The sequence below is a fragment of the Meles meles genome, chromosome 7 (genome assembly GCF_922984935.1).
Source record: "Meles meles chromosome 7, mMelMel3.1 paternal haplotype, whole genome shotgun sequence".
NCBI classification, from domain to species: Eukaryota; Metazoa; Chordata; class Mammalia; order Carnivora; family Mustelidae; genus Meles; species Meles meles.
The window spans coordinates 52,081,333-52,094,905 of NC_060072.1; the positions used below are offsets into that span (position 1 = coordinate 52,081,333).

At 43.0% G+C, this 13,573-nt stretch overlaps 1 protein-coding gene across 6 annotated transcripts in view; it reads right to left on the reverse strand.

Annotated features, from left to right (window-relative positions):
• TBC1D30 (TBC1 domain family member 30) overlaps positions 1 to 13,573 on the reverse strand; it is an 81,488-nt gene that overhangs the window by 7,313 nt on the left and 60,602 nt on the right. For all 6 annotated transcript variants that reach the window (XM_046013070.1, XM_046013069.1, XM_046013068.1 and 3 more), the window contains 3 exons: positions 11,363 to 11,468; positions 4,172 to 4,284; positions 2,520 to 2,659 (listed from right to left, as the gene is read on the reverse strand). In XM_046013070.1, coding sequence (XP_045869026.1) covers positions 2,520 to 2,659; positions 4,172 to 4,284; positions 11,363 to 11,468 — 359 coding nt within the window. The remainder of the gene's footprint in view (positions 1 to 2,519; positions 2,660 to 4,171; positions 4,285 to 11,362; positions 11,469 to 13,573) is intronic.

Below are 13,573 nucleotides of genomic sequence, written 5' to 3' on the forward strand. Positions count from 1 at the left end.
ACTCCAGGTGTCTAAAGTCGGTTTAGAGATTTGCATGTAATTGTATGAGGACTTACAAGGAATTGATTATAGAGTTTAGTCAGTCATTAGAAGTGAGTTTTTCTTAAGTTAAAAATAGCAACATGTTCTATAAAATCATTAGAACTTCAGATCGCTGCATCTCTAGCAACGAATTTTTTTTTCATGTAAAAAACATTTCCTGCTGTCTACTCTGTGTGTTTTGCCTGATGTGGTTTCTCCTCCTATGACACCTACAACTAGTAGATTCATCTGAGATTACATCTAAGAAGCAGAAATAAGCTCGGTGTGAGGGTGTACACACATATTGCACAAGCTTTTCTAGCACAATATAGAAAAGTGGCCTGGGAACCAGCTTTTAAAAAATGATTAATGGCGGGGGGCACCTGGGTGGCTCAGTGGGTTAAGCTGCTGCCTTTGGCCCACGTCATGATCTCAGGGTCCTGGGATCGAGCCCCGCATCAGGCTCTCTGCTCAGCAGGAAACCTGCTTCCCTCTCTCTGCCTGCCTCTCTGCCTACTTGTGATCTCTCTCTGCCAAATAAATAAATAAAATCTTTAAAAAAAAAAAAAGATTAATGGGGCATTTCAATTATGTTAACATCTACTAAAAGTGTTATCCAGATAAAGCCTAAATATCAGATAAGCTTACTTACTTTTTCACAGAAAACACTTTTTAAGGAGAAAAAAATTAAAACAGCCCTGCTAATCTGAACTTACTTAAAACTGACAAGAAAGGCTAATGATAAAACTTAAGAGAAATTGATCCTATCATCCTGAAGCACATAGCAGCTACCCAGACAGAAAAACAGAAGGGAAAAAGGTCGGGGGGGGGGGGGGGCGGTGCGGCATACAGCCAGACTACAGAAACACAGATGCAAAAATTTTGGAGTTAAAATACATATTGATTTCATGGCTACACACCAAAAGCTGAAATTCGGGTCGCAGAGAGAAGGGGTGGAGGACATGACAAAACCAATAGGACTCTTGCTGAGTTTAGGTGTTTTAAAAGCCATTTAAAGAGATAAGAGGAGAGGACATAGCAAAGACATACACGCAAAGTCACATGAACCAAAACTATAAAGCAGGCGAAAACTCAAAACAAGCTAAGGCTTGAGGACCAGACGACCATGAAACAACCACAGGCAGAAGAAGCTAGTACAAAGCTAGCAGAAGGCAAAGAAAATGCAGAGGGCCTGCTAACTCTTGTCTCTGTCCTCTTTCACAAGAACAGTCTTCAAACTAGAAGACGTAGAACAAATGTCCTGAAGGAGGAACTGCCACCCAAGATAGGAAAGAACATGGCGGGAGGACGGCCAACTGCTTCCTAAGAGTTCATTCCATCGATGGTGTCCAGACCACAGGCAGTCCATTCTCCGCAAGAAAAAAACAAATGTAGCACAGCATCCAACTCAAAGAGGGACACCATCAAACCGCAGGGCATTAAAAGGTGAATATACAGAATATTAAAAGTTCTAGAAGTCGTATCTTTTGAAAAACTCTGAACTTGGATGATAGGGAAGGATTTGGGGGAGACGATGGGATGGCTGTTCTCAAAGATCTGATGAAATGTCCAACAGAAGAGGAAGTAGACTTGTTCTGTTTTGTTCAAAAGAACTATTAAAAGAACTGGTAGGTGGAGATTATCTCTTCACGACTAGAAGTCATGGACTAAGCAGAGGATCCAGCAGAATGTCTTATGAGATAATGAGTTTCTAATCACTCAGATTCAAGTAGAGGCTATCCTAATGTTTCAGAGGACATTTCTATAGTGGAAAAGAAGCCAGCCTGTATCAATTGAACTCAGACAGCATGTGGTACTAAACATCTGTTCTGTGCCAGGTTCTGAGCTAGGGAGCTAAGCATACCAAGTGGAATCAGATAAAGTGGGGGCAAAACCCCTCAGAAAGAAAAAGAAATATGTATGATGCATGCAACACCTCACAGAGAGATCCTACTAAGTGATAAAGTAGGGGTGCCTGGGTGGCTTAGACGGTTAAGGGACCAACTCTTAGATTTGGCTCCAGTGGTCATCTCAGGGTCATGAGATCGAGCCCTGCCTTGGGCTCCACGATCAGCACGGAGTCTGCTTGAGGATTCTGCCCCTCCCCCATGTGTGCACGCTTTCTCTCTCTCTCTCTCAAAAATAAATAAATCTTGGGGCGCCTGGGTGGCTCAGTGGGTTAAGCCTCTCGGGGTCATGATCTCAGGGTCCTGGGCCCCGCATCGGCCTCTCTGCTCAGCAGGGAGCTTGCTTCCCCCTCTCTCTCTCTGCCTGCCTCTCTGCCCACTTGTGATCTGTCAAATAAATAAAATCTTTAAAAAAAAAAATCTTAAAATAAATAAATCTTAAATAAAAGATAAAGTAACACAGAAGACACTTTCAATAAAGATGGGTAATCAGGCCAGGAAACTGCAGGCATTTATCCGACACAATAATAATACGTTTGCTACGGTGAATCAATACACAGAGATCACCTACACAGAAAGCCGCCTCTTTACCTTTGATCTGCTTTTGGTACTTCTGCAGTTCAGGCACCAGGAGCCCACTGAACGGCCCGAGACACCCCACTGCAGTAGCGATAGCATCTTCATCGTCTGGGTCGTTCTCCTCATCACTGTCTCTGACCTTCCCATGCCGTCTTAGAAAACAAAGAAGAAGAAGAAAAATACTGAAGGAAAATAGTGGTATTTTAAAAATAAATAAATAATACAGTCACATGGCTGAAATGACATACACATGAGTTTTATATAGAAGTGGACACATAACTTATCTATAAAAAGTCTCCCTCCCCTCCCTGTCCAGCTTCAGCCCCTGCCCCACCTAATTCCCAAAGGTGACCCTTGTTACTAATTTCTGATGTGTCCTTCAGTTTTGCATACATAAGCCAATATAACTATACAGTCTTACTGTTCTCCTTCTGAATAAATATCAGCATACTATCTACACTGTTGTGCACCTCACAGCTATTTACCTAAAAATCTCTCCGATTTACACGTAGAGCTTCCTCACCCTGTCTTTATCGCTGCATTAGATTGAATGCATGTGGCTCATGTTAGGGGACCAGGCTACACACCTGAGTGGTCTCCACTCACATACTGTCATTAAGCAATGCCGCTATAAATAACCCGATACATACTGGGTTTGGGCAGGTGTAAAAATATATTCGTGGCGTAAGTCATAAAGGTAGACTTGCTGGGTCAAAGGAAATATGCACTAGTAATCTAGGGAAATACTGCCAAATTGCCTGCCACAAATCTTGTAATAATTAACCTCCAGCCAGCAATGTGCAAGAGTGTTTGCCTATAGCCTCATCAACAGAGTGCACATCAACCTTTTGAATTTTTATCAATCTGACAGATAAAAACAGAGTCTCAATCTAGCTTTAAGCTATATTTCTCTTAATACCAGTGATGTCATTCCTTATGTAAACTACCTATGCCCATTCTCTCACCATTTTTCAATTGGGTGTTCATTTTCTTATTGATTTCTAGGAGCTTTATATATGCAAGATATCAGTTACAAATATTTTTTTCACAAACATTTTTTTGTGCCTGTTTGTGGAGGTTTGTTTGGTTTGGTTCTGTTTTCTATCATGCAGGAAATTATTTTTTAAAGTACTTAACTTTTTCCCTGGTGTTTTTAATTCCATGATTAAGGCCTTACCTTTCCAAAGAACTAAAGATATTTTCCCACATTTTCTTCTGCTAATTTTATTATTTCATTTTTTCCATTTAAATAAAAGTTTCACTATTGATTTGATATGCTAAGTTTTCAAACACTAAATTCCTATACATATATTTGTCAATGTCAGTCTTTATATTTCAAAATAGTTCATCTGTCTCTTCATGTACCTGTTCTACCCTACTTTAATTATTAAAATGTTTAATATTTGATACTGTTAAATAAGTTTCTAAATACTCCTTTAGTTTATGCTTCAATCTTCTTTGGAAAGTACAGTTTTAAAAATCTCTCTCTTGAATGTCAATCAAAACCTTTGGGAAAGAGACATTCAGATTTTAAGCACCAAAATACTTTGGAAAAAAATATATATATATATATCTGGGGATGAACAAATACAAAGTTACAATAACACATTAAAGTACTAAGCCTCCCATCATGAAACAAGAAGTGGGGGATAAAAAGACCTTACCCAGAAACAGAGGTGGGTTTAACTGTGGCTGGGAATGGTGTAATGTTGTAGGTGTACTTTTCCCTCAACTCCGCCAACTGTGGGAAAGGGAATGGGGCCATAGAATAAACAGTCTGGAAAACAAAAGCAAAAATGCCAAGTCTGAAACGGTGGCCTCAAACAACTCTTATCAATCCTGGGAAGACATTAGAGTTTTATGATTTGGATGTGAAGAGGTCGATTCTGCGCCTTACCCAGCAGGTGGAGAGATTCTATTCAATACCTGTTTTAGAGAAAGACAACAGTACTGATAAACGCAGGGGTGAGTTCTCAAATCAATCCGGCTGTGACTGGGCATTCCAAGTGGTGAACATGGGTGGCAGATCGGGGCAATCTGACTTCCTCCAGGCCCAATGACAAGTGGGTTAATTCAGAAATTCACAGCTCCCTATTATTTTTTTTAATTTATTTTTTATTTTTTTTAATAAACATATGATGTATTTATATCCCCAGGGGTACAGGTCTGTGAATCGCCAGGTTTACACACTTCACAGCACTCACCATAGCACATACCCCCCACAACGTCCATAACCCCACTCCTCCTCCTGACCCCCCTACCCCCAGCAACCCTCAGTTTGTTTTGTGAGATTAAGAGTCACTTATGGTTTGTCTCCCTCCCAATCCCATCTTGTTTCATTTATTCTTCTCCTACGCCCCTAACCCGAGGGCCCGAAATCACAACTCCTAGATCAAGACCCGAGCTGAGTTCAAGAGTCAGATGCTTAACCAACTGAGCCACCCAGGAGTTCCCTATTACTTCTTTAATAAAGTACCCATCGATGATTTTCATACTAGTGCTTATTTTTCAAAGCTTTGTTTGATGATTTTATAGACATTTAATGTCAACCTTCTGGACAAAATTAAATCTAGTGGATGATTTCGTGATCAGCTGCCCACTTTCTCCAAAGATGCCACCTTTTCAAATGCCCGTGAATGAGTTCTAGGTGAAAATTGTTAGCTGTTATTTTTAAAGGAAAAAAAGAAAAAGAAAAAGTGACAGGGTGTAAAGCATAGGCTGCCAAAAATCTATAAATAAAAATGGGAAAAGCACCTGTGCTTCCTCCAGGATTCCAAAATTATATATCACTCTATCAGCAAGAGGAAAGTAGTCCTGTTTGCTCTCTTAATTGTATTAAAATTGAATTGCTCCAAACATATTACTTCAATCCTTCAAGTACGTATTCACCAGAAAATGTGTATTAATCACAGTTTCATTTCTCCCAGGAAGCCATGAACTGAAAACTAACAATGTTATATGTCAACCATACCTCGATAATTTAAAAAAAAAAAAACCCATACCATTTGGATTCAACTTTAAAAGATGACGTTGTTAATGCTAGGAATTTCAAAATTCCTTATAAATGAAGTAAGATGTCTCACTGAAGACAATTAATAGGGCAACCAGCTAAAGATTCACTTGTGTTTTATTTTTGCCAGTCTTTATAAAAAGTTATCAAAATAGTCCCTTGTCCAGCCTCATGAAGGAAGCTTGATAAGTCAGGAATGGGAAGAACATCTTGCCTCTACTTCATCCCATCCTACCCCAGGGTAATTGGCCCGAGCTCCTAGAGATCTCCTTCATGCTTCCACTCAGACACCTGAGCAAAAAGAAAACTGGCCCCATGGGTGTTTTCATTCTCTATTTTTGATCTTTCTTTCTCTATCCTTTACTTTCAGTTAGTCCTACATAGAAGAAATCAGTGCTCCTGAGACAAACGTGTTTATATTACTTCTTCTCATATGTTCAACTCACGTATTTGAAGGTCTCACATCTGAAGGCAAGTTTATGCCAAGAATGCACACGACACATCACCACAGCCCTCAGAGTACCCGAGAAGCTCTAGGTTCCCAACTTCGTAAATCAGAGGTTTTCAACAGATTCCAAGGAAGGTATATTACGAGTTGCCTTACAGCCAAATATGGTAGGCTAATAGGATCTTAGGACTAGAAAGCAATGTAGACATAATTTCGCTAAACCTCCTTCTGCAAAAGAGATTCCCTCTAGAACATCTCCTATAACAGATGGTCACAAAGGCACTGCTTACACACTCCCAGTTACGGGCACACATTGTTTTGCAGAGCAGACGGTTACAATTTTTGACAGCCCTCACTAATCAGACATGATCCTTCTTTTGGACACGCATCCATTCTTTGTCATTTCCACACCATCACTGATGGGAAAAACTGAACAGTATGGGAGCAATTGGGTGGCTCAGCTTGTTGAGTATCTGACTCTTGGTTTCAGCTCAGGTCATGAAATCGGTGTCTTAGGATCAAGCCCCATGGTGGACTCTGTGCTCACAGGGAATTTGCTTGGGATTTTCTCTCACCTTTTCTTTCTGCCCCTCCCCACCTTTCTCCCATGTGCGTGTTCTCTCTTTCTCTCTCCCTCAAATAAATAAATAAGTCTTTTAAAAAAGGTGTGAACAGTCCAAGGGCAGATCCCACGTGATGGCACCGCAGCGCCCCCCCCCACAGGTAACAATCGTTACTGACGAGCACTTCCACATAGGTTTTCCCAAGCACCTACAGACCCTTCTAACAAAAGCACCTAATTTCTTCTCTCTGTTGCCCTCAAGGAAGTAATGAGAGACTTCGTCAAACGTCTTACTGGAATCCATATACACAATTTCACCGGCATCCTCCCAATCTCTTTTCCAGATGCTATCCATTTTTTTTTAAAACCAGCCATTGCTAATAAAATTAAAAATTAAAAAAGAGCGATGTGATTTACAGAAGGGAAAAAACCAGCAGATTATTCTGTGTGTGGCACTGAGAACTGAAAGAACGGAGGAAGACCACCAGGGAGAATCTTTCCACGTTTTCAGCTTGAAAATAAAGACCTTATACACAGTCCACATTTTTCATCTGGAGCCATTTCAGGTTTGCTGGCAGATTTATGGCCCACCATAATTGGATCCCAGCCACTGAATTAGTTTTTTTTTTTTTTTAAAGAGTGAATACAGGAAAAAGGGTGCCTTGAAATGACATTCACCATTTCTCTCCGTAACACCCTATGATGCCAAAGAAAACCAACAAGTCAATTTATGATCCAAACTACGGACGTGCGCTTAAACAGACATTTATATTTAGATACTGCAGAGAAAAAAAATTTCTATGTCTTTTTTCATGACTGGCATGCTTTGCAAAAAAGCCTAAAAACATAAGTTGTACAAAATTAAGCTCAGTTCATCTCCACCCAGATGTTTTCCTCAGCAGAAGAAAAGCCACTAAAATGGCTTCTAATCAATCAAACCACAGCCTGCATTTTTCCCTCGAGGAGTCTCTTAAAGCAGGGGAATGAGGTGGTTCTCTCTTCTCCTAATTCCCAAGATTGGACATTTCTGTAGGACAAAGAGGGTGTATGTCCACATAGCTCTCCTTTGTTCTGGCAATGTTTAAGGGAAATACAATGTGGCTTTATTTTTCTAAAGGGGAGTCTCGCTTTGAGAAAGACATGGTTTGACTAAGGCAGAGCCGTGTGCTGGGCGGTAGGGGAAAAGTACCAGGCCAGGAGTGGAGGACTTGGCGCCCGGTCCTGGGTCTGTCGCTAGAGAGCTGAGGGAACTGGCCACACGCTCACTCTCTGTCAAGTGAGAGGATTAGGGTAGTTGATCTTTAAGCTTCTTTTGTTTTTCTTTGAAGATTTTATTTATTTATTTGAGAGCAAGTGAGAGAAAGAGCGCAGGAGCAGAGAGGGCTGGATGGGAACAGAGCTCTGACCAGTGCAGAAGGTTCTGGCCATGAAGTAGTGGGAACACTTTGCATAGGTAAGGCCTGGGCAGCCAGAATGGGCCTCCGACACAACCTGTCTCCAAACAAACCCATCTTCCTCCCCTCATACACTTATGCTCGCCTCCCTAAGCCAGAGACTTGTCGGTTGCCTTTGTTTCCCCATTTCCTCTTCCCTCACCGCCTATCCATCTTCTATGGCCAAGTCCTATCAATTTCGCCTTTTTTTTTTTAAAGATTTTATTTATTTATTTGACAGACAGAGATCACAGGTAAGCAGAGAGGCAGGCAGAGAGAGAGGAAGGAAAGCAGGCTCCCCACGGAGCAGAGAGCCCGATGTGGGGCTCGATCCCAGGACCCTGGGATCATGACCTGAGCCGAAGGCAGAGGCTTTAACCCACTGAGCCACCCAGGCGCCCCTCAATTTCGCCTTCTAAGTATCGTCTCTGTTCCATCCTTGTTTCTACCCATCGCTGCCTCTCATAAGCTCCTGCTGTCAGACTTGACCCCTGAAGTCCACCCTTCACAACGCTGCCCCTGCCCATATCTGGCAGAAGTCACAACTCAGATCATTTTCCTTCTCTCCTTAGGACCTTTCAGGTCTTCTTTTTCCCTTTCCAAAGGCTCCACAGAAACCCTGGAATTCCAGCAAGCACAATTTCACAACCACTGGCCTAAAAAGTCAAGTCCAATCCTTACCTGGGCTGTGGTCTTCCATACCCACCCCAACTGCCAAACTCCTCATCATTTCCTTCACACACCACCAAGTTTTCCAGTGGCTATGACTTTGTGCATGCCACTTCCTCAACCATGAGTCCCCTTTCTGCTCTGCTCTGTACCACGGTGCTCAAACACACACACACACACACACACACACACACACACAATCTCACATGTGCAGACACCCAGGCGGCAGAGTGGACAATCACTCTGGCAGCAAAATGCCAACTGTATTAGAGTTGAGGGAATCTAGAAGGAGGGCCACCATCTGTGAGTGTTGTTTAATCCAGCAAACATTTATCGAAAAAGAGAAGGCAGGAAACTAATCACAGACTTAACAGGTGTTTGCTAAATGAAGTAATAAATTTATTGAGCTGCTCTAGTAAAAGGCAAAGTGCTAAGTGTTTATGAGCAAAGCACAATCCCTATCCTCAAGGAGCTTAAAAATATCACCTAGGAAAGAAGATGGTCCTCAGTCAAGGTCGAATGTGATGAATGCTCATGAGAGAGGTACAAAGAAAATGCCGCGGTGGTTCAGAGAAATGGGAGATGCTTTTCTTTTTGGGGTGGGGGAGATGATTTTCATTGAGACGATCAGAGAATGTCCCACAAAGGAAATGTATCTGAACTTTTCAGGAGGAGGCAGGCCTTGAACATGTGTAGGTAGAAGGGAAAGACTGAGCAGCGGGGGCAAAGGGACAGAGGAGGCATATTCCCAGGGATTTCAGGGAGCACGGAAGACAGCTTGACTTGACTAGAGTAAGTCAAGCGTACAAAACGGAACAGCTGTGGCTGAAAAGATGAGTTAATGCCGGTCAAGAGTACTGACGCTAAAGCTGAGAAGTCCTGCTTCATTTTATAGGCAGGACACGGAAGTAGCCACTGAAGTTTCACGAGTGAGGGAGAAGGGATGGTCGCCCAACGTCCTGCCTTGGGCATATGATTCTGGCAGTTCTGTGGGACATGGAGGATCTCATACATGGAAAATGCCAAGCGTGGACCTCACACACAGAGCCATGTTCAATAAAGGTACTTCCCTCTGAGAGAGAACGAGCGATGATGCAGCCATGGCCCCGGGATATGTGGGGAGACTCAGGACCAGAGCATCGAGGTCAGCCTCAGACAGAACCCTTCCTCCTCTGAGACAGGAATAAAGGAAGAAGAGATGAGAATGCAAAGGAAAGTTGAAATAAAAACTATAAATGTTCAGGGAAGTTCTGTCGGTGGTCACCATTCTCAATGAGTCAGGCAGCTGTCTGCTAAACATCAGGGATTCTGAGAAGGAGCTGGAGATGCCAGGAAATGAACAAAGGAAGAGAAACTCCTTACTTCTCCAGCCCTAAGTCAGGGTCTGAGTCTTCGGTTTCCAATCTGTTGACGGGGCGCAGCACCCAAACATGACCTCATGCATGGAACCCAGCATACGAGTACAAACTGAAACCCAGAAAAAGGAGAGAGAAATCACAGAGAAAGAAGGAAATATGGCCCAAGGACAACCCTGGATAAGACCCACGGTTGGTGGGTGGGCAGAAGGAACAACCAGAAAGAGAAGCAGCAGTCAGAAGTGTCAGAGGAAAATAAGGGTAAAATCATATTATAGAACCTAATGCAAGAGAGAATATTAACAATGTTGCTGTTATTTCTATACTACCAATTTTAATGCCTTTATGAATATGATATTGAGATATAATAATGCGCCAGAAAATAACAAAACCCTTCAAGTCTTTCATATTGAAACTTATGATTAATACATAGATCTCAGAGTCCTGGGATTGAGCCCTGCACCGGGCTTCCTGCTCCCTCTCCCTCTGCACTGCAACCCCTGCCCCCACACTGTGCTCTCTCTCAACCTCTCAAATAAACAAAATCTTAAAAAAAAAAATACACAATGACATGAGTAGAAAATATGGATAAAACAAATAAACTAATATGCTGATTAGAATAATCTCCTTTTTATCCAATAATCTCCTTTTTATCTTCAACAATTTCTTCCCCAAAATCATTATGTTGCTCCACAAGTCTCCTTTTAAAAGGTTAAAAATCAGATTCAGGGGTGCCCGAGTAGCTCAGTCTGTTGAGTATCCTACTCTTGATTTCAGCCCAGGTCATGAGAGGTCATGATCTCAGGGTCCTGGGATCGAGCCCCACGGCAGGCTCTCTGCCCAGTGGGGAGTCTATTTGAGGATGCCCTGCCTCTGCCCCTCCCCCTACTCACACACTCTCTTTCTCTCAAAGATAAGTAAATCTTTTTTTTTTTTTTAAGATTTTATTTATTTATTTGACAGAGAGAGAGATCACAAGTAGGCAGAGAGGTAGGCAGAGAGAGAGAAGGAAGCAGGTTCCCTGCTGAGCAGAAAGCCCTATGTGGGGCTCAATCCCAGGACCCTGAAATCATGACCTGAGCCGAAGGCAGAGGCTTAACCCACTGAGCCACCCAGGCACCCCTCAAAGATAAATCAATCTAAAAAAATAAGATTTGAGAGTTTTGGGTTTTTTTTTTTTTTTTTTTTGGAGGCTGGACTCTTAAGCTACACAGCTTGAATGGAAGCATAACAAATACCCATTATTCATTTCTTCCTTCCCCTTTGACAGATTTTGATCAAATTATATATCGACTCTTGGTCAAGTGAAAAACAGTCTGAGGGCTGGCCAAACATATTTCCCTGGGTTCCCTGAGGTGGGGCCATGCTGCCCACTCACCTGCATGAGTTCATGGCTTTCCAGAAGGTCATTCTCTAGCATCTCCTGGGTAAGGCGCCCCATGGTGCTGTAGAATTCATCTGCTGTCTCACAGCATTCTATCTGCCTGGATAAAGAAAGGAGAGCAGAAGAAAATGTTTAGGCCCCCCTGTTGTTGTTTATCAGGTATATGCTGCAGGTGCAAAACAAGGTATTGCCTCTTGCCATCAAAGTGAGCAATCAACAAAAATCACAATCCTAGGCACTTGCCCATGGCTTGCACACAGTTTTCATGTCCCAGCTTGCAATTCTCTGCTATTTCCAAATTAACCCATTTTTGCTAAATTTTTTTTTTTTTTTATAAATCACAACCCTGGTACACAGTCTGCAAAAAAAAACACCAAAGGTGGCTTAGAGGTACTTGTTACAGGATGAGCTCCTATCTTTCATTTCTGCTCGCCAGCCTCACAGCCCCACCCGCGGCATCTTGCTTATTTTCATGTGACACGTTCTACACAACACACCCACCATCAGTCAGAACTAATAACCACAAAATTGGGTCCCAGAGAACAATTACCCCCCTGTAGGGAATCTGGGGCCACGATGGTGCTATCACTGATAGACTGAAACCAAACCGCAGTAGAAGTGAAAGATGAAAAATACAAGAACAAGAACTTCTAACTTTTCTGCACATTTCACCATCCCCAGGACGCTTTCACAGACAGAAATTTTTCGGTTCTTCTCCGGGTGCTGTAGCCAGCTGGCCACTACACCGTGCTTCTTGCATTTTGGTTCTACATGTAAATAAAGAAATCTGTCACCTGGCAACCTTTAAGGCAGTTTAGACTTTCATCCTTCTGGGGGGTAGGGGGAGAAAAAAGCAAGAGTCTCAAGCAAAGAGCACCGTGAGCAGCTCTTCCTGCCCGCGGTTCCTGTGGCTGTGCTTTACTGAAACCACCTTTTTGGCATGGATAAATAAATAAGCAAATAAATAAATATCAAAAAATAAAGCAAAAATACCGTGCATGTGTTTTATCTATTACCACATTCTCTGTAGAGTAGGATAATTGTATTTCCCCCACCTCCCCAACCATAGGACATACACTTTGACATACACTAATGTCGGGGAATTTCCACGGGGCCATCCAAAAGAAACCATGATGATGGAAAAACTGCAGGTGCTCGAGTGCACTCTTCTGTCCCCTTGCCATTAAGTGAAATAGCCTGTTGAAGTGTTATTGCAAAACTCCAGAGTAGCGTGTGGGCATAATTGAAAAAGTGGTTAAGTATACCCTGGAGGGTGAGGAAAGGAAATAATGCTTCAGAAGAGTTCTGAAAAATATACTCCAGGCTGACAAGGAAGAAAAGGCTTTCCAAAGACGTGGATGCAGAAGACGGCAGGCCCATTCCAGGCTGTGGAAGGAGCTCCATGCGACCAAAGGTGCCCAGGTGGCCTGCATGGCCAGAGGGTGACAGAGCGAGGGTACAGAGCTGCAGACAGCAGATGGCAATGGCGTCATGTGCCTGCAGAGGTTCTTCGGGGCAAGAGTCACTGAAAGGCACTTCCCAGGGAGTGAGGGAACAGATGTGCCCTCGGCAAGGTTGGCTGGAGGTCGCATGGCAAGTGTAAGGTATGATGGGAAGACCAGGAAGGAAACATGGCACTAGGCCAGGATGACATATGAGGGAGCAAGGCAGTGCTGGGGGTCAGAGGAGAAAGGATACTTGAGAGACACCAGGGAAGGTGTGCTGAGGGTCCACAACTTACGGATTCCCAAAGCACCCCGTGATGTGAGTGAAAAGAAGAAACGCCAAGTCGCAGGAGGAAGGGGAATGGAGAGGTTCCATGGAGCTGTTGTTCATGATTTTTCCAGCAGAAAGTCTGTGGGGAGGAATGCAAGCACTGGAGTCCGAAAGATCCAGGATTAAGTCCCAGCTCTGCAGCTGATGAGCTATGGGACCATGAGCTAGTTAATTCACCCTCTGGGGTAGCTTTCCCTCTTGGAAAGGCAGGAGAAGAATCCTACCTACTTCCTGGGGTTATGCAGAGAACTGAATGAGACCAGGCATTTAAGCTGCCCGATGTCATGATAGCACTGTAGGCTCTTGGTGACATGCTGCCCTTCCTTTCGTTTAAAAAGTGGCATGCTCAAAAAAAAGGAGAAGCGCAGTGAGCAAAGACACTGAAACATCTGAAGTCCCACCAGTGTCATTCCTCTATCCCCTGAACTT